Source organism: Nicotiana tomentosiformis, chromosome 9, assembly GCF_000390325.3.
Source record: "Nicotiana tomentosiformis chromosome 9, ASM39032v3, whole genome shotgun sequence".
NCBI classification, from domain to species: Eukaryota; Viridiplantae; Streptophyta; class Magnoliopsida; order Solanales; family Solanaceae; genus Nicotiana; species Nicotiana tomentosiformis.
Window position 1 is genome coordinate 2,674,539 of NC_090820.1, and position 22,148 is coordinate 2,696,686.

The 22,148-nt window shown below is 36.1% G+C and overlaps 1 protein-coding gene and 1 long non-coding RNA gene across 2 annotated transcripts; both read left to right on the forward strand.

Moving 5' to 3' along the window:
• The first annotated feature begins 10,866 nt into the window (after positions 1-10,866).
• On the forward strand, positions 10,867-13,675 carry LOC104102260 (uncharacterized). Its single transcript, XM_009609931.4, has 2 exons — positions 10,867-11,190; positions 13,113-13,675. The coding sequence occupies exons 1-2, from the start codon at positions 11,050-11,052 to the stop codon at positions 13,446-13,448; spliced, it is 477 nt and encodes a 158-aa protein (XP_009608226.1). The 5' UTR covers positions 10,867-11,049; the 3' UTR covers positions 13,449-13,675.
• A 1,905-nt stretch (positions 13,676-15,580) lies between these two features.
• Positions 15,581-21,388, forward strand: LOC104102262 (uncharacterized). The gene is made up of 2 exons (XR_687640.4): positions 15,581-15,877; positions 20,833-21,388. It is a non-coding gene; the product is annotated as an uncharacterized lncRNA (long non-coding RNA).
• Positions 21,389-22,148: the final 760 nt, after the last annotated feature.

Genomic DNA, 22,148 nt, shown 5'->3' on the forward strand with positions numbered 1-22,148 from the left:
GACATCTTCAAACAACCAAACATCCTTCAATCCCAGCTCCCAAATGCCTAACCCTGTCAACATATCAATATTAATACCACCATCTCACCAACACCAAAACCAGAACTTTGGAAGCCTGCAGTCTCCACATTTTAGATCTAACCTATCTCAACAGCCTATTCCTTATATTCCCCAGTTACCTGTGAGACTTGGCCTTCCCATACCACCTTGTAACCAGGGAACAATGATAGGCATGAACCTTGCTTATAATCCTTATCACTCGCACACTCCCTTCCCACTTGCTTACAACTACCAAAACACCCATGTACCACCTCCACTATATCACCAAGTCCCTTATGTACCTACCCCTATCCATTATCAGCCACATCCCACAACCACTCATCACCAAGCACCTCAGACAAACCACAATGTTCCCTTACCAAATTTGCCTTATACCAAATACACGAAAGTTGAGTTTTCTAAATTTAATGGAGTAGATTTAAGAACATGTAGAATAGTTTTTTGCTGATGAAGAAGTCTCCATTCAGCAGAAGATGAAACTGGTGTCACTTCACTTTGAAGGTGATGCATTACAATGTCACCCTGGGTATATGAGGAGAAGAAGGCAAATGCCATTGCCTACATGGGATGAATACCTATGGGCCCTTTGTGATAGCTTTGGAGCTGAGTATTCTGACCCAATGACAGAGCTAATGAATGTTAAATACACCAGTTATGTCAAGGAATACCAGAAGGCCTTCAATAGTGTGATGACCATGCTTAATTTATCTGTGGAACATGCAATCAGTATATTCTTGAACAGCCTCAAGCCTGAGATCAGCAATGCAGTAAGAGTAGGCAATCCTGGCACCTTGCCACAAGCCTATTATTTAGCTAGGATGCAGGAAGCAAGTTTTGCTGCACAAAGTCGACCCATCAGGGTACATCAACAGGGCCTTCTATGATCAGGAACTCAATGGGACACCAGTCCAGCTCTACACAGAAGCCTAACCATAACACTTTTAAAAGACCACCCGTTGCCAAGTTTGAGAACAAGAGAAGAAGGTTAACACCTGCAGAGATGGATGAGAAAAGGGCTCAAGAAATCTGCTTCTTTTGTGATAAGAAATTCACCCCTGGTCATAAAATGCAGGGCAAAAAGACACTTGTATTCCATGGAATTAGAAGTGCTAGATGACCAATAAAAAAGTGTGGAAACAGAAGAAGATAGGGAAGTTGTTGCAGGAGAACCTGAAGAAGTATTGGAAGAGCCTTTGGAGAATTGTGCCATATCTCTTCAGGCCTTGAATGGAACCTTGGGCTACAAAACATTAAGACTCAGAGGATTCACTGAACAAAACCTATTGAGGTCTTTATAGATTGTAGCTCCACTCACAATTTCATAGATGAGGACACAACAAGGAGGTTAGGATGTGAGATATGTAAGATAAGACCACAACTAGTTCAAGTAGTTGATGGAAGGGAGGTTCCCACTGAGCAGATGTGCAAAGAGTTTAAATGGTTGATGCAAGGAGCAATTTTCCAGGATGATTTCCTAGTATTTCCTATTAGCAAGTGTGATTTGGTATTAGGCATACAATGGCTATATCCATTGGAAGATGTTAAATTCAATTTTAGGAAGTTGGTAATGGAATTTGAGTATCAAGGGAAACTACTGAGGCTCCAAGGTATACAACCAAGTTTCAAGGCTATGCAAGCAAAAACATTAGAGAAACTAGCAAGACAGGACTCTCAATTCTTTATGGTGAGAGTGAAGGGGGGAGAAGATGCTGAAAATACAAACGATGGGAGTCAAGCTGTAGAGGAACCTGCTGAGATTAAGGCAGTGCTGACGGAATATAGTAAGATCTTTAGGGAACCTACACAACTACCCCCTTCTAGGGGTGTCTTTGATCATCACATTCCTTTGTTAGAAGGAAGGACACCTGTAAATGCGAGACCTTACAGATATTCTCCTATACAGAAGGATGTTATTGAGAAGATGATTCAGGAAATGTTAAAGCAAGGAGTCATTCAACACGGTTCAAGCCCATATGCTTCTCATGTGGTCTTGGTAGGGAAAAAGGATGGGTCCTGGAGGTTATGTGTAGACTATAGGGCCTTGAACAAACAGACAATCAAAGATAAGTTCCCTATTCCCATTATTGAAGAATTATTGGATGAGTTAGGGGGATCACAAATCTATCCTAAAATAGATTTAAGAGCAGGGTATCATCAGATAAGAATGGCTCCTGCAGACATAGCCAAGACTGCTTTTAAAACTCATTCTGGACATTATGAGTTCTTAGTAATGCCTTTTGGGCTAACTAATGCTCCCTCTAGTTTCCAAGGACTCATGAACCATATTTTCCAAAGGTATCTCAGGAAGTTCATCCTTGTCTTCTTTGATGATATCCTGATTTACAGTAAGAGCTTGGTTGACCATGTGGTGCATTTGAAAATTACCTTTGATCTACTAGTTCAACACCAGCTACTAGCAAAAAGAAGCAAGTGTGTGTTTGCAGCTAGGAGAGTGGAATACTTAGGACACTATATCTCAGCTGATGGTGTCTCAACTGATCCAAAGAAGATTGAAGTTGTAAAATCTTGGCCAGAGCCAAAGACTGTGTCATACTTGAGGGGCTTCCTAGGCCTGACAGGATATTACAGAAGGTTCATCCAAGGATATGGCATCATTAGCAAACCCTTAACTGACCTACTGAGGAAGGATGCGTTCAGATGGTCTGAGGAAGCTAAAGTTTCATTTGAACAGTTGAAGGAAGCCTTAATCACAGCCCCAGTTCTAGCCTTACCAGACTTTTCATCTACCTTTGAAGTGGAAACTGATACTTGTGATGTAAGAATTGGGGAAGTACTCATGCAAGAGAAGTAACTCATTGCATATTTGAGTAAGGGTCTGTCTAAGCAACATTTGTCACTATCCATTTATGATAAGGAATTACTAGCATTAGTAATGGCTGTCAATAAATGGTCTCAATACTTGATCATTAGACCTTTTATTATCAATACAGATCAAAAGGCACTCAAGTTCCTATTTAGAGCAGAAATTAGATACAGGGAATCAACTCAAGTGGATAACAAAACTGATGCAATTCGATTTTGAGATAGAATACAAGAAAGGAAAAGAAAATAAGGCAGTTGATGCCTTGTCCAGACTCCCATCAGTGGAACTAACAGCCATGACTCTCATAAATGTTAAATCTGAGCTAGTAGATATGATCAAGAATAGATGGGAAGAAGACACTACCCTAAAGGAGTTGATTAAATCTTTAAAGGGGAAAGGAACTAATAATAAGGGCTATGCATTTGTACATGGACAATTAAGGAAAAATGGTAGGTTGGTAGTGGGCTCTAACATTGAACTCAGAAAAGAGATCTTGCAAATCTGGCATAGCACACCAGTAGGGGGACATTCTGGAGATGATAACACTTATATAAAAATAGCTGCATTTTTCTATTGGAAGGGAATGAGAGAAGAGGTACAAGAGTTGATTAAGGGCTGTGACATATGCCAAAGGCACAAATATGACAATGCACCATACCCTGGGTTACTGTAGCCACTTAAAATACCTGTAGCCGCATGGTGTAGCATAAGTATGGATTTCATAGAAGGTCCACTAAAATCCAAAGGGAAATCAGTGATTTGGGTAGTGGTCGATAGGCTCACTAAGTATGCACACTTCGTAGGATTGTCTCACCCTTATTCTGCCACTGATATAGCAAGACTGTTTATGGATAATATCTACAAGCTACATGGGATACCTGAAGACATTGTGAGTGATCGAGACCCAGTTTTTACAAGAAAATTTTGGCAAAAACTACTGTCTATGATGGGAGTGAATTTGAACACTTCAACAGCCTATCACCCTCAAACAGATGGGCAAACAGAGGTGGTGAATAGGTGCCTAGAAACCTACTTGAGATGTTTCGTTCAGACTCACAAGCTGATTGGTATCGGTATTTGGCAGCAGCAGAGTGGTGGTACAACACCACCTTTTATTCATCAATACAATGCACTCCTTACGAAGCTCTATATGGACAACCACCACCTTTACATCTTCCTTATGTAGCTGGTGACTCAGAATCCCAAGAGGTTGACAGGATTTTACTCACAAGGGAATTCAAATTGCAGCTGCTCAAGTATCATCTACAAAGGGCTCAACAAAGGATGGTGGAACAAGCAAATAAGCATAGGTTAGACATGCAGTTTCAAGAAGGAGACTGGGTATATTTGAAGATACAACCTTATAGGCAAGTCACTATGTCGGGGTCTCATTTTACCAAATTATCAGCTAAATATTACAGACCTTATCAAGTGTTGCAGAAGGTGGGACAGGTTGCCTATAAACTCTCACTCCCTCCTCAACTGTTGATACATCCCACCTTTCATGTTTCTCAATTAAAACGATGTCATGAGCTGCCAAAGACCATAACTCACCCACAAGTGCTCGAATTAGCAAGTCCTTACTGCCCTCAACCTCAGAAAAATTTGGACAGGCATTTGATTCAAAAAGGAAACAAAGCAGTGGCTCAAGTACTTGTCCAATGGGAGAAGTTGTCGGTTGATCTTGCAACCTGGGAAGATTATCAAGCTCTCAATATTCGCTTTCCAAAGTTTCTTCCTTGAGGATAAGAAATTTCTCAACAGGGGGGGACTGATGCAAGAAGAAATGATGATAGCTTGCAGAGGTTGTACTTAGAGCTGAATGAGTCATACGTAGCCGTTATAATTGGTTAAATGGGTTAGGATATAATTTTATAAGTTATACACTTTAGTCCCTCAATAATTTAAGTTACAAGTTTATATAGTTACACTTTAGTCCAGAAGATGTCACTGTTGGGGCACTTTAGGTCCCTGTCAGAATTAGTTATATTCTCTTGTCTTGTAGTGAGTAGTGGGGATTATTGTTACACCATGTGCGTCCCAAGGTGACGTAATGAATATGAGACTTGTTAATAATGATTTAAATGATGTTAAAGTCAAAATATGTCTATATATGATGTTTGGATAGAAAATATGAAGTTTGAGAAAAATCGGATTAAAGTTGCGGAAACACCGACTAAGGATTTGCCATGTAATAAAGCTTTTTGAGAAATATATTTCATGTGCTATATAAGATATTTTTGGTACATACTATATATCGAATTGAAGGTCTTGGAATATAGTTTCCAACGCACTTAACCGTTCATTCATACGACACCTGGATAACAAGTTATAAGCATTGGAAGAAGGGTCAATCAAAGGGTGCCAAGTACCACATTTATGACTTTTAAAACAATTGGGATATTTGCATCCTATCTCGTATCTTTCTCCAATTTTCCAGAGATCTCTCCCAAATAACACCCCCAAATTTACTCTTAAGCTCTCTATGAGAGCTTCAAATAATATTATCATTCCGGGCACGAAATCAAGAAGCGATAACATTAAAACGACCCCTACGATGTAAGTATCGCTATATCGCCTCTCTTTTTCTTTGTGGTTTGAGTTTTGGAAGGTACTTCATAGTTAAAAAAATGTGTAATTTCTGTATTTAATTGTTTAAATATCAAGGAAGGTTGATAAAATTATTTTCTAATAATTAGAACTCACGGGATGGCGATCGAAAGTCGTAAGTTCGAGTTATTTGACTTGTAGTGGACTGTTTTGTGGGTTGTTTCATGTTGCCTTTGGGCTGTATATTTTTCTACTGTTTAATAGAGTTTTGGAGGATAAATGGTGTGAATAAACACCACATAATGACGGAATGGTGGGCTAGTCATTCATCGTTACATTATTTTAAGTTGTTTGACACTGCTTTGGTTGTCGTTTTATGTATGAAGTGATTAGGGTGTGTGGGATGTTTTGTGGTATATTATGATGGAGATAAGGTTGGAAAATAATTCTCACATGTTGTTATTGTTGTGTTCTTGTTGTTGTTGGTATATGGTATTGGAGGAGGGCCTAGTTACAGGGGAGATGCTGCCCAAATTTACGTAAACAAACTACTAGTTTAAGTTGCGGACATAGCCTTTACTCATCATTGATTTTGAATCTCCTTATGATGTGGTAGATTGAATTGAGTTGTTTGAATAATTTCTTGGAAGGTATTAAGGACTTAACAGAGTTAAGGTATGTTAAGGCTATCCCTCCTTTCCGTTTGGTATGATCCGTACGATACAAACGAAACGAGCAAATATGCAACTTTCACAAATGACTCTATTCATAAAAATACTAGGGATGTCTGTATTCTTTATTCCCCATGTGAATTATTATTATATCCTCTGTTCATGGGTCTCAGAAAAATACGTATTTGACAAAGTTTGTCTGAAAGACATATTGATTTTATGATATTCGAGAAATCTTATTAACATATTTCTTATGCATTTCATGCATTTATACATGTACACTGACCCATGACCAGAAGGCGTTATATACCCGTATATTATATGTATATGGGATATGGAAAAAGGTTAAGGTGTTATATACGCACCACCACCTGATCAGCTGGTATACATTGATGATTTTGCCCACAGTGGCTGAGATGATATGATGGGATGCCCTCAGAGGCTTGATGATGTCATGTACACATATACCTATGCATGGTATCGTATTTATATGCACATGCATGACATTATAAATTTTCATGATTCACAGAGCTATTCAGAATTTCAGGTTGAGTTCTTTACTCCATGTTTCTTTTATATCTTTTAAATACTATGGCCATGCCTTACATACTCAGTACTTTATTTGTACAGACGTCCCTTTTGCCTGGGGACGCTGAGTTTCATGCCCGCAGGTCCCGATAGACAGGTTGAGAGTTCTCCTAATAAGCTATCAGCTCAGCAGAAGGTGTTTGTGCACTCCACTTGCTCCGGATATGCCTATGTGGTCAGTATGATTTGAATATGTATTGTTTGGTATGGTGGGGCTCTGTCCCGACCTTTATGATATTTATGTACTCTTAGAGGCTTGTAGACAGATGTCATGTATACGGATACTGGTATGGCCTTATAGGCCAGTACGTAATATGTTTAAGTCGGTATATCAAGTTGGGTCACCCTATATTGAGTATTTCCTCATGTTTTATTCTACTTATCTCACAACAGCCTCTCCGGCTAAATTATCTATGATAGTATGATACGAAAGATATGTTACGTTGGTACTCGATTGAGTAAGGTGTCGGGTCCCCATCGTGGCCAATCGATTTGGGTCGTGACAAAAGTGGTATCAGAGCAGTTCCGTCCTAGGGAGTCTACAAGCCGTGTCTAGTAGAGTCTTGTTTATGGGTATGTTGTGCACCACACTTATAAGCAGGAGGCTACAGGGCATTTAGGACTGTCACTCTTTATTCTTACTCTAGATCGTGTGGTAGAGCTCAGTTGTAAGAAATTCAAATTCCTAAATTCTATTTTATTCGTTATACAACGACATCTACATCTAGAACGACAGTTGGTAAGAGATTGAATATGGATGTGGAAGAGTTGAGTTAGAGGAACTCGATTTTGCGTCATGCTTATGATGAGTAAATGTAAGGCCTTCAGTAGATATGTGTGTACTATGACGTGTGAGCCTCTTGATAAGGAGCCCTAAGGCATGAATATTTATCTACCCATATGGTAAAAAGCAACGAGAGAATCAGAAGGTAGATACAAGTTTCAACAAGTAAAAGAAGCTAGGTGAAGAAGGATCCCAGTTAGTGAAGATTATCTGTATTTACAATTCAGGCAGAGAAATATAAGCATTCCGAGTTACTTTGAACAATAACAAAGATATATTCACTTGACAACACCCATTTCAGTTATGCCCTGTGGGAGCTAACAAATATAATTTAAGAGAAGGATGGGATATCAGCATCGAGCTAGGGTTAGAGTAACCCAAAATTTTGGACGGATTATTATCATTAGCTCACATTTCCGAGGGATATTGCAAACGTGGTAATGGTTCTCCTTGTGAAACTCCCAGATGGTGCACTCTAGAATAGTACAATCAGATATGAATACTAGAATGTTCAGAAATTTCAGAAGATTGGCATTGGAATCCTAAATGGGATAAATATTTACCTTTGTATGGCTCTCGTCCATGGTAAAGAGAGAGTGTTAGGCGACTCGAAGATCCAGTGAGTTGAATCAAGGGGGGCTAAAAGTGAAAGAATATTTTGAAGAAGTTTTCATAATAAGGTGATAGACAGAAATATTAGCAGGAGAATAAAAAGAAAGTAAATAAAGAATTATGAGTAAGATGTGATAAATGGATGATAGCGGTAAATCAAAACATGACAAGACTACAGATTCTATAGTCAAGTGAAGGAAAAGACAAGAAGTTACAAGCCTTGAGACAATAAAAGAGTATAAACCATAAAGTCATGTCCCCATTTCGAGAAATGAGTTGGTGACTCATACATGATTACCAGAAGGAAAAGTTAGACCCTCGGAGTAATAGAAATTAGTATGGGCTAGTGAATAAGAAAAATTGAACATAAATTCGGGACCAAAGGATTTGATAATAGTTGACATTGTGAGAATTTCAGAGATCGCGTTTCGGACGTTAATTGAATGGACAACAGAAGAATAACTTTTAAAGGTCATTCAGGAAGATGTTTCCCTAAAACAAGCAATGTGAGCAGAGTTAAGCTTAAGGGACTAAGTGTACGAGTTACACTAGGTGTCATCTTTGTGTGTAAGAAATTAAATTATCCCTGGTACAGAAGGGTTAACGCAAGGCAAGTAAGAGTCCGTAAAGATGTGAAAAGACACCAAATATGAAGAGGTGAAATATTTATAGGTAAATCTTCATAGCAATAAATGTTAGTACTCCCCTAAAGGGGGATGGTGTGATATGGTATTAAGTCGAAGTTATGTAGTTAAGGTAACTATGGAATAGTAAAGGAAGAATGTGGTAGAAAGGCAAAAGGAATGAGATTGCATTTATTCAGATCCTATATATATGATAGGACTACAAAACATTATGTAATCATGATGACGGGGAGAGGCAGAAAGGGTTCCATCACTAGATGTTATTGATAAGTAAGTGCAAATGAACAATGGATACATAAGGAGCCAGTGTGCGGGGTAAGTTAAGACAAATGATATAACCCACGAGAGATTACGCAGAATATAGATATGATAATGGACTAACATGTAGTTAGTAGTTGATTCAGGAAGAGCCTAGCCATGGCTAAACAAGAGGATACAAACAAATCAGCAGATTGTGCAAGATAAATATATCGAAACCCAACATAGGGAATTCAGTCTCTCAAATATGATGACATCGTAATCCTTGATAAATATTCAGATAGGAGTGGGGATTGTTAAAGGTACCGTATAAGTGTTACGAAAAACAAAAATGGTGCCACTGAGAAGACAGTCCAAAAATTTCAGTTCAGAATCAACCTTACGAGCACAAGGGCGCGGAGGTAAGTAATTAAGGATAATTATAGGCGAGTAAGAACGTCAAAAATTCTTTCGGGTATACGGTGTAATAAGCTCACAGCTTTACATAAGTTAAATAGTTTCTCTTAAGTACTACAAAGAAAGACTAGCTGAGGGAATAAGGAAGAAGGCTTCAACTTAAGCATAGTGACATAAGGAAGAAATTGTCTTGTAACAACAGTCTCACAACAACATTGTATACATACCATAAGAAAGTGGCACCTATCGTGACTAATGAACGGGAACAAAAAAAAAAAATCAAAAGATGATATTTGAGATCATATGAGTTAGAGGAAATTCCAGTATTTGTGGGCAATAAGATAAGCCATGTATTCATGCAACAAGTGGCAGAATGACCATGAAAAGTAAATGCTTATGTTTAAAGACAACTAAGAAAGCATATGAAGAATTATCTGATCCGTGATTTAGAGTTAGCCGTGGTGATTCATGCACTAAAGATGTGGAGTTACTATTTATATGGCATTCATGTTGATATCTATACGGATCATAAGAGCCTTCAATATATCTTCAATCAAAAGGAATTGAATTTACGCCAAAGGAGATGGTTGTAGCTACTGAAAGACTACGACGATGATATTTTATACCATCCGGGGAAGGCGAATGTAGTAGTCGACGCCCTCAGTCGTAGATCTATGGGTAGCATGTCATATTCACAGCTAGAGAAGCGTGGGATAGCCCATGAAATTCACTAGCTAGCTAGTCTTGGAGTTCGATTACTGGACTTAGGTGATACCAGAGTTACTATTCAGGACACGACAACATCCTCTTTAGTAACTAAAGTGAAGGAACACCAGCATGAGGATCATGTGCTAGCTCATTACAGAGATACATCCCCTCAAAAGGAGAATATACCATTTGAGATTACAGGAGATGGAGTCCTTAAATATCGAGGTCGATTATGTGTTCTAATGTGGCAGGGTTGCGCCAACAGGTTATGGGAGAAGCTCACTATTCTCGTTATTCTATTTATCGAGGAGCGACGAAGATGTATCATGATATCAGGGGAATATATGAGTGAGACGAAATGAAGAAGGATATAGCAGAGTTTGTTGTTCAGTGCCCAAATTATCAGCAGGTTAAGATTGAGCATCAGAAACCCTGTGGATTATTACAGGCTATAGAGATTCTAACTTGTAAATGGAAATTCGATTTCGGTACGGAAATTCGGTATTTACCAAATTATGCACAGCTCTAGACCACGAGTTTCTTAAATGTTTTATAAATGTCTTAAATGTTTCATCTTTGTATGTAATTTTCAAATATGAAAATTTTGTTTTAAAAAACTTGAAAAATATATAATTTTATAGTCAAAATTAGAACTTTGACTCTCTTACATCAAATTATATAAATTGATATGCTTAAAAAATATTAAAATATATAAGCAAGTGGTATATATCGACTGGCATATAATGCTAGATGTCAGTTTCAGGCTTTCAGCAACACTTAAAATATGTTTCAGCAAGCCGGCTGACCAATTTCCCAGTCACCAATTCCTTTTCAACCTCAAAACCACCATTAAAAAAACCTCACACAAACAAAAAAATTAGTCGGCGCAGTTTCAGCATCTATATATTTAATCACAAAATCCCATTTTTATCAGTCCAAAAGAATAAGAAAAACATGAAGGGAGCAGTAGAAAATGAAGGAGAAGAATTAAAAGGGGTGGTTAGTCTTGAACTACTGAAGGAAAAAATGGCTGATTTTGCAAAAGAAAGAGAGTGGGATCAATTCCATACTCCAAGAAATCTCCTTTTAGCACTGGTTTGTACATATCTAACACTTTTCTTTAACTTTTATTATTTGACACCCTTTTATTTATTTATTTATTTATTTTTGTAGAATGAAGCATTTTTGGTTATGTAGGGTAAGGTTGGTACATAGTGCAACTTTGTCCTCTGTGTTTTTTTGTCCGTGTGTTTGTTTTTTTCTGTTGTGCTCATTTCTGTGGTTTTGTTATATCATGTTTATTTAGCTTTTAGTCTCACAAAAATGGTGTGTTCTTCTTTTTATTTTATGATTTGTTGCTTTTATTGTTTACCATCTGATGTTCTCTCGCTATTGTTCGTTTCGGTTTTCTCGATATCTTGCTATTGTTATTGTTTGTTGCTACTGCTTTAATGGTCTATGGTAAACAACCGTTCTACCTTCCCGGGATTGACTAATTTTATAGGTACTTTGAATCCCGAAGTTTAATAACTATGGTCACCAAAACTTGAAATATAGAAAAAAAATGACCGAGTGTTTTTAGCCTCCGTTGAAATTTGACGGTATATCGAGTTATTAGGCAATTTTTCTGTGTTTTTTGGAGTAACTTTGAGGAAAAACTAGTTTTTTTTCTTGCTCAATGGCTCAGTCTGTAAGCCAGTTTTGATTCTTTTTGCTTTTGTTTTAGTTTTTTTTTCTTTTCAAGATTACTTTTGCATATAGCTTAGTTGAAACAAAAGTGATCTTTCTTTTTCTTAGAAATATATGTGGGTTTTGGATCATGTCATTGTTGAGGATTTCCAATTTTGTGAAAACCCCAGAAAAAGCTTTCCTTTTTCCCTCAGTTTTCTTGGTAACCAAACAAGACAGTACTAATTATGTTCCCTAGAATGTAATTATAGCATTGCAGTCAAAATATGGAAACTAGTACAACACTAGCACTAAAACTGATCAGTTACCATAAAATACTGCAGCAAGGGAAAACAAGCATAACATTGATTGATTGAATAAAATGAGTCTTAACTTTTATACATGGACCGTGTAAAGAATTTTTAAACTATCATTAATTAAACAATGAATGTAGTAAGTAAGCAAGCAACTTGAAAAATAGATAAATAATTAGGCACACCTTAAACTAAACTAATAATATAAACTAATTTAGTATCAGTTTGTATAAATTAAATCCTTTGATAAATAGCTTGGTGTCTTTTATTACTGTCTGTTGCTACGGTTTCTTTTTTCGTCTTTACTTGAGTTGAGGGTCTTTTGGAAACAGTCTCTCTATCTGCTCAGGATAGAGGGGTACAATTTGCGTACACATTAACTTTTTCGACTCCACTTGTAGGATTTCACTAGGTTTGTTGTATAAATAGCTTGGTGTCTTTTATTACTGTCTGTTGCTACGACTAATTTTTAACCTATGCGTTGATTAAACAATGACTGTAGTAATCAACTTGGAAAATAGGATAAATAATTAGGCACACGTTAAACTATACTAATAATATAAACTAATTTAGTATTAGTTTGTACAAATTAAATCCTTTGATAAGTAGCTTGGTGTATTTTATTACTGTTTTTCGCTATGGTTTCTTTTTTCATTTTCTTTGAGCCGAGAGTTTATGAGAAACAGTCTCTCTACCTGTCGAGGACAGGGGTAAAGTCTGCATACACACTAATCTCCCCAGACTAGAGACAGACCTAGGGTTTTTTATGAAATGGGGGCACCATACTTCAATTTGTTTTAGTGTTTAGAGTGCCAAATTATGTATATTTTCATATTTTAAGGTATACACACATAAATATATAAGGATTTTGCAAAATTTATGGGGTTCGGTGACCCCTCAATGGCATGCGTATGTGAAATCCACTTGTGAGATTAAGCTGAGTTTGATGTTGGTCTAAAATAGCTTGGTGTTGATGATGATGAAGAATTTGGTATTTGGTTATTTTAATGCATGTTTGTTTTTGAATACTACTAGGTGGGTGAAGTGGGAGAATTGTCTGAAATATTTCAGTGGAAAGGTGAGGTCCCAAAAGGGCTACCAAATTGGGAAGAAAAAGAGAAGGAGCATTTAGGTGAAGAGCTCTCAGATGTATTGCTTTATCTTGTCAGGCTTTCAGATATCTGTGGCATTGATCTTGGTATAGCTGCACTCAGAAAACTAGAGCTTAATGCCATTAAATACCCTGTTAGCCTTTCCAAAGGTTCATCCAAAAAAAGTACTACCCTTTTGTGCAAAAGTACAACAACAACCTCCACCAACATCAACATCAGCAATGAGAGTGAAGATGGTGTGACTGATGATCTTCTCTAATTTCCTTTTTGTCCTTTTAGTTTCTTAGACTTGCTATGAAACCTACTAGTTTTGGTACTAAAGTGGGATAAAAGTGTTGATATGAGGTACAAGTTACCAACTTTGGTGTTTGCCTTGTGTGCATGTTTCCTTTGACTCCTGGTTAATACTATCTTTTCTCGGACAAATGTGTTGAGATTTGTGTATGCTTTTTTAGTCCGTAAAAAAAAGAATGATATTTTTTTCTATTTAGAAATAATTTATCTTTATGCAATTATTTATAGTCATATAAAATATATGTGTCTCATTTTACATCACAAGTTTAAAAGTCTTCTCTCTTTTCTTAAACTGCCTAGTCAAATGGGTTAACATAAATTGAAATTGAAATGGAGGGAGTAGTACTTTCTCAACTTCAAATTATCTTCGTGTTTCTCTTTTATATGATTTTTAAGAAAATATTAATTAGAATTTTGGCTATTTTACCCTTATTTATATCTTAAGACGTAATCTTTTTTTATTGAATATATACTCTATTAAGGATAAAATCGAAAAAAATTAATTAATTTTGTCTTGAATTTTTAAAATAACAAATAATTTAAGACAACTATTTTTAGTAATCACAACAGATAATTTAAGACGGAGAGAGTAATAGTAGTAATATGATAGTTGGTCTTGGAAAATGATAAATTGGTGAGTCTCGGTGGTTGTCTTGCATGAAGGTGTTTTTTCCTTTAGTTTTCCATTTGAGTTTAACTATCACATAAAATAGTTTTTATATTTTTTATAATTACAATTATATTTTTCTTTAGCCGACAATTTATAAAAAATAGTGTTTCTGTCCTTTCAAGTAGAGGTAAGGTCTGTCTATATAATATTCTTTTTAAATTTTACTTGTTGAAATTTACTGAATTTGTTGTTATAGTTACGCTACCGTCATTTGCTACACGAACTAAAATATAGGGATAGAGTGACATTTATTTATTGTGTCAATGTTAAATCCTTTCTATTTTTGTTTTGTTTATGATTGAAGAGAGATTGGGTGACTTGTTTCTGTGTGAAGGACAATGTGTGTGGCAAAAAAATCTGCCTGACTGAATGGGTTGATTTGGTGAGATACTGTGCAGTTTAATAGGTTTGGCTGCCTCTTTTTTTGTGGTAGGGTTTCAATAGAGTTCAGTAGTGAGAAAAATCCAAATTTGGCATATTATGTCTCCAAAATCAGAGGCGGATCTAGAATTTTTATAACATGAATGTACTACTAAAAAAGAGGGAAAAAATATATTAAGTGAGAATTGATCCATATTTCTCTAGGTAAATAACTTAGCATTCAACCAAATACACCATTTAGCCTTTTTGGAGCATGGGTGCCAATATGTAATATTTGATCAATTCTAAAAAATATGTACATAAATAGCCTAGTTTGACGGAAAAATAATGAGTTCACATGCCCCATACACTGGGCTATAGATGCACCCATGCCCAAAACCATGCCAAAAACAAAGCGTAGGAATAAGTAAACTTATATCCTTTTTCTTTATTGGGGAAATTAAAGTTATCGGCACTCAATTTGGGAGGAGATAGTACGTATTCTGTAAAATTAATCGAGGTGTGAGCACAAAATAGGACAAATATCACTTTTAGCCCGCTGCATGAACTATTTACATTCGGTAGCCACAAAAGTGTATAAAATTTGTATATAACATACAAAAATCTATCTATCTATATATATACACACAATATATAAAAGTATATATTTTTCGACTATTATTTTGAGAGCGACTATACAAGATCATTTTTCTAAAATAAAATAGATATAGTACTCCTGTATTACATTACAATTTTTAATCAAAAGTTCTGCAAGCAAACTACACTAAACATGCAAATGTAGCCACTTATCTCCAATTTTGACCTTTAATACATTTTTTGCATTGTATTAAAATAAATTACACACGTAAATGATAGAAAAATATAGCTTAATACATAGTTTGGCCTCCAAACTTGTATCGAAATACCTTTGATACATTCATATTTCACTGAAAATCTCTTACACTCCATTTCTTTTTCCTGTATTGTGTTTAGTACATGCTATTTATGTTTTTTGGCAAATAATTTCATTTCATTACCAGGGAAAAGATAATAATGTACAAGACAGTTCAAAACCCCCTAAAGCTGGACATGAACATAAGTTGGAAAAATGGGTTAAGAGTGTTTGACACTGTTAACTTGGAGGGGCAAAAGTGAGCCACTATTATAACAGCTATGGGTCAATTTTGTACCAAAAACCAAACAAATGGTACTATTTCTCTATTTCCAACAGTTTAGGTGCAATTGTTTAACAAATGGTATAAATACACCTCGGATATTTTTTATACGGTACTGTTATCATTTTCCTTTTGCCAAAGGCTTGCATTTCTGCTTCTTCTCTTCTCCCGGTCGCAGTTCGGATCAAGGTAATTCATTGTATTTTATAATCTATTATTTTTGCAATTATTTTGTTGTATAAATAATTAAATCAGAGTTTTGCAATTTCTATGCTTCTTTTTTGAATTTTCAGAATGTCGAAGCAATTTTTCAGTCTTTAAACCCAGGTTTCTGAATTTCTGGATTATTATGTGAATCACTATGAATGTGGAAGTCATGATATTCCTAGTTTGGGGGTGCGGTGTTGAGCTAATATGTGACTAAACTGTAGAACTAGGTGGAAAGATCCAATTCAAACGTGTTTCAGGGTAGCTAAATGTTCAGTTCATGTTTTCACACACACACACACACAGAGACTTTGATAATGTTTTGAGTCAATTGTTTCAGGCTAGCAATGCAATGTTTGATTGCGGATGATTGATCAGACACCTTTTAGTACTTACTAACCAGCTGAAACCATGACCACTAGGATTATCAGATCCCTTTTCACGTCATTTTCCAATCCCGCTACTCTAATTCCAAATCCAAGTCTCCGCTATTAAAGCACTAACCCAACATTTGCAAAACGGATATCCAAGTTCAATATCCTCCACAGTTCCAAGAATATACCCCGTCAAGTCTTCTTAAAAGATATGGTTTTCCAGCTCTAGAACTTCCGAATTTTCTCAAGAAGAATCGCCGTTTACTAAATCTAGATCCCACCAAAATTGAGAAGTCTCTTAAGATTCTATTATCCTTGAAACCATCTCAAGAATTCCTTGTGTCCATGATAAATAGTTGCCCTAGGGTTCTAGAATATGATGCTATAAGGAAATGGGAAGGAGGCATCCGAGGATTAGAACAGGGGATCCAATTTATCCTCCTTGGCTGTGCAGAATATTCTGGAGGTCTTGGTGAAGTTTTAACTAGATTATGATTGTGTTTTGGGGTCTCTCAAATGCCTCAAAGATTTAGGGGTTAGTGATATTACTGCAAATAAGGTTTTGGAGACACATCCCAAGGTTACTATGATGTCCGCAGACAAGAATCATGACTGTTTTGAATTTGTTGTTGATTCCTTTAGGATTGACAATTTTGAATTTGATCACATTCTCTGCGTCTATCCAGGTGTTTTGGCCTTTGGGATTCAAAATAAGTTTAAGCGATTGCTTGATGAATTTAAAGTTCAAGGCTTTAACATGGACGTGGTCAAGAAACATGTCCTGAGAGATCCTAGAATTCTTGCATTGAAAGTTGGGGAGTTATCGTGGTGTTTGGAGCTACTTAAGAGTTTGAAATGCAGGGAATCTATTAAGGAGTATATTTTTCATGAGGGGGCTTTTAAGGCTGGGTACGAGGTGAAACTAAGGGTTGATTGCTTACGCAATCATGGGTTAACCTTAAGGGATGCTTATTCTGTGTTATGGAGAGAGCCGAGAGTGATACTTTATCGTGTAGAGGATGCTGAGAAGAAGATTCAGTTTTTAGTGCACGTGATGGAAGTTGATATTCAGTGTCTTTTTGAAGTTTCAGAGTACCTGGGGGTGAATTTCGAGAAATATATTCTACCAAGATTCAAGGTAATTGACCATTTAAGAGCAATAGGAGGACTTGGTGATGAGGTGGGATTGAGGGAGTTAATCAAACCTAGTAGAATGAAATTTTATAATCTATATTGCAAGCCTTATCCAGAGTGACGCAATATATGGAAGATTTGCAAGAAATGCTGAAGTGAGAAGTCGATCCAGTGGGAATGTGGAAGCTTTTCAAACCACAAAGTAATCCAAAGAAAATATTATGAACATTAAGTCGTATATGACTAGGGGTGGGCATTCGGTATTTCGGTTCGGTATTTCGGTATTCGGTTTATCAATTGTGTATGCCAAATACCGTACCAAAGTATTTCGGTACGGTTCTGTATTTCTTATTTTGGTTCGGTACGGTTTCGGTTTAATAATCGCTAAATAAGCAACACTAATGAATGACAATAATCGCTAAATTCAACACTAAGCAGTAAGCAACAATGCACAATTCAAGGCAGCACTAACTAGTGAAAGTGTGCAAGTGCAACAATGCACAATTCAAACTTCAAAGCAAATGCAATAACGATTAATGAGTGCACAATTCTGTGCAACAATGCACTGTGCACAATGATTAACGAGTGCAACATCTTCACAGTGCACAATTCAAACGACAAAGGCTCAAAGTTGTCAATTCAAAGTGCACATTGCACAATTCAAAGCTGCCAATTCTGCGTAGCTCACAAATAACCACAATTCAAATCTGCCAATTCTGCCTAACTCACAAATAACTACAATTCAAGTTTAACACAGTGCAGCAAAATTAAACAAAAAACAGAGACTCTAACAGTGCAACAGTATTAACTTAGTCTTAAATTATACCCCAAAACTCAATACTACAGCTACATCAAAATTCATACCCCAAAATTCAAAATAACATTCATTCTCCAACAGTACAACTATTATTATAAAAAAACTGAAGATTGAAGAATGAAAAGTTATGAACTTGTTGAAGAGTTGAAGATTGAAGAATGAAGGTAAAAAATGAGGAAACCAGCAGTCACACTTGAGAGTCGTTGGCGCCGAGGTCGTGAAGTCGCCGTGACGTCGTCTGACTTGTCTCTATCGCGCCGAGGTTCTCACTTCGAGTTCTCTCTCACAGTCACAGTCGATCTCTATTCTCTTAGGTTAGGTTTCTGTTTCTCCCTTTCTAATTTCCTATAGTGAAGTGAAACTAGGGAAAAACTAAAGAGGGTAAGAGTTGGGCTTTATTGGGTTGGGCTGGGCACTAGGGCAGTGTAGAGAATTAGAGATACAACATATTGGGTTGGGCTGGGCAGTATAGGTCCAACATAAATTTTTTTAAAAATTCGGTATTTCGGTATACCGAAATTTCAAGATCCTAATACCGAGGACCGTACCGTTATACCGAAATACCGAAAATGTAATACCGAATTATACCGAAAAAACCGAAACCGAAATACCGAATTAATTCGGTCCGGTTCGGAATTCGATTTTTCGGATTTTATGCCCACCCCTATATATGACTGGCTTGAGTTCTGGACCTTTCTCTAAATTCTACCCGAAAACACATCTATGTAGCATTCTCTTGGAAGATCCTTTTCTGAGGTATGTGTATCATCCTTATTCATATGCTTTTCCTTAATGCCGTTGTGGTGTGATGTTCTGTTTTGTAGTCTCATTATTTGTATTGGCAGATTTGTTACTAAGAATTCCATGTTGCAGCAGCGTGCAATTTTTCTATAATCCCTTTAATAACAAAAGATAATTTTCTTTGTTTTAATGAAGTAAGTAACATTGATAAGGCATCAAGAAGATGCAGATTTACAAAAGATAATTTTTTTTGTTGTAATTTCTATGTATGCTGGGAGGTAAACCAGTAGGATTTTTTTGGCTGGCTATGTGCCTCTTTTGGTTCCTGTATAATACTTCCGCTAACATTATCAGATCAACTTGCTCAGGCTCGTTCGCATCCTCTATGTTCAGAATTAGAACCGAATAGACAGACAATATTCCTTGTTTTCCAAAGTTTTTTGTTCTCCTTTTAGCACTGGTTTGTACATATCAAAGACTTTTTAAACTTTTCTTTGACACCCTTTTTGTAGAATGAAGTTATGAAGCATTTTAACTTATGTGGGGTACGGTTGGTACATAGTGCAACTTTGTCCTCTGTGTGTTTTTCTGTCCTTGTGTTTGTTTTTTTTCCTGTTGCGCTCATTTAGGGGTTTTGTTTTATCATGTTTTCTAAGCTTCAGAGTCACAAAAATGGTGTATTCTTGGTTACCCTTTTATGTTACATTAAGTTATTAGGCAAATTTTTGTGTTTTTTGGATGAACTTTGAGGAAAAACTAGTATTTTTTCTTGCTCAGGGACTTGGTCTTTGCGCAAGTTTTATGATTTTCTTCCTTTTGATTAGGTGATTACTTTTGCATATAACTTAGTTGATTCAAAGAAAATTTGTGTTTTTCAGTGGAATTAGTAATGGATAGGTAGGAAAGTTGGAGTCTTTAAAAAGCTCAAACCAGTTTTACTGTAACTTCTTTTGACAAAAAGCATGAAAAAAAGTGTTCTTTTTTATTTCTCAGAAATGCATGTGGATTTTGGGTCATGTCACTGTTGAGGATTTCTAATCTTGTGAAAACACCAGAAAAAAGCTTTCTTTTTTGCTCAGTTTTCTTGGTAACCAAACAAGGCAGTACTAATAATCCACATGTATTTTTATGTTCCCCAGAATGTAATTATAGAGCATTGCTGTCAAAACATGGAAACTAGTGCAACACTTATAGCCAGTTTGGTCAAGCTTCACCAAACCCAAAAGCACTTTTTATATTTAAAAAGATATTTGTTTTTCAAAGTTGAAGTGTTTGGTCTAAGCTTTTAGTAGAAAAAAATTTCTTTTGAGTAGAAGCAGAAGCAAATTTTGAAGAAGCAGGAAAAAATAACTTCTTTACAAAAGCACTTTTTTGAAACACACTTTTTAAAAGCTTGACCAAACACTAATTGCTGCTCAGAATTGTTTTTCAAATTAATTGACCAAATACAAATTGTTTCTCACCAAAAATACTTCTGAAAAAAATAATTTTGAGGAAAAACACTTCATAAAATAAACTGATTTTAGAAGCTTGATCAAACAAGGAATTGCACTAAAATTGATCAGTTACCATAAAACACCGCAGGTTGGAAAAAAATAACATAGGATTGATTGATGGAATAGAATTTTTATACATGAATAATGTAAAGAACTTTTAAACTGTTGAATTACTTAAAAATAATCGTAGTAATCAAATGGTAGCTGTGGATTTGTAACTTGAAAAGTAGGATAAATACTAAAGTACAAGTTAAGCTATACTAATTATAGTGTCAGTTTGTATAAATTAAATCTTGAACAGATAGTTTGAGGATGACAATGAAGATTTTGGTGTTTAGTTAATTCTGATGCATATTTGTTTTTGAATACTAGTAGGTAGGTGAAGTGGGAGAATTGTCTGAAATATTTCAGTGGAAAGGTGAGGTCCCAAAAAGGCTACCAAATTGGGAAGAGAAAGAGAAGCAACATTTATAGATGAAGAGCTCTCAGATGTATTGCTTTATCTTGTCAGGCTTTTAGATATGTGTGGCATTGATTTTGGTAAAGCTGCACTCAGAAAACTGGAGCTTCAATGCCATTAAATATCCTGTTAGCCTTTGCAAAGGTTCATCCAAAAAGCTTACTCTTTCTACCAACATCAACAGTGGCAGTGAAAATGGTGGGACTGATGATGTTGCATAATCTTCTTTGATTTCTGTTGCCTTTTTTTAGGGTATTTGTTTTTTAGTTTCTTAGACTTGCTATGTCACCTACTAGGTTTTTGTGCTTAAGTGTTATAGTATTGATTTGAAGTACCAAGTCAACCAATTTCTGCCTTTCTGGATTATTTAGTTTTTGCCTTGTGCATGTTCCTTTTGCCTCCTGGTTAATACTATTTTCGTCACACAAATGTGTTAGAGATTTGAATGGGAGTCTTGGAGTAACGTTAAAATTGTTTCTGTGTGACCTATATGTCACGAGTTCAAGTTGTGGAAGCATTAGGCTAGACCGTCTAAGTCACATCCCTAGGGGTACGACCCTTCTTCGGACTCTACGTGAACGTGAGATGCATTGTGCATCGGGCTGTCCAAATGTGTTGAGATTTGTGTGGTATAATAGTAGTACTAACATAGTTGGTGTTGGAAAATGGTAAATTGGTGTGCACCGGGCATTGTCTTGCATGAGTACCATTTGGGGTGGTGTGCCTTGAATGTGTCAAAGGGTGTTTATTTTTCCTTGTTTATTTGACATTTTGACGTAGATGAATTTTTTCATTATCATATCATTCTAAAGATAGCTATAATAAATTTATAAAAAGTGAAATTAAGAACTTGAAAAATAAGGAAATTAAAGTTATTTGTTAAAACAGATTAAAATATGTCAATTGTGTAAAATTTTTTTAGATTGTTAGTGTATATAAGTTAAATTATTTTTCGTTTTTGTTTTATTTATTACCGAAGAGAGAATGGGTGACTTGTTTCTATGTGAAGCGCACAGTGTGTTGCAAACCAATCTGCGTGATTGTACGAGTTGATTTAGTCAGATATTGTGACAATTTTTGATTTTTCGTGTGCTAATGTTCATGGTATTTTTATCAATTTGGGCGACAGGCTCCGAATCGTATAAATATTTTTAGGCCCATCAGAAACGACCAAGTGAACAATAGCCATGGCTTTTCCGTGATGGTTCCTCGTTTTTGGCGTTTTAGTGCC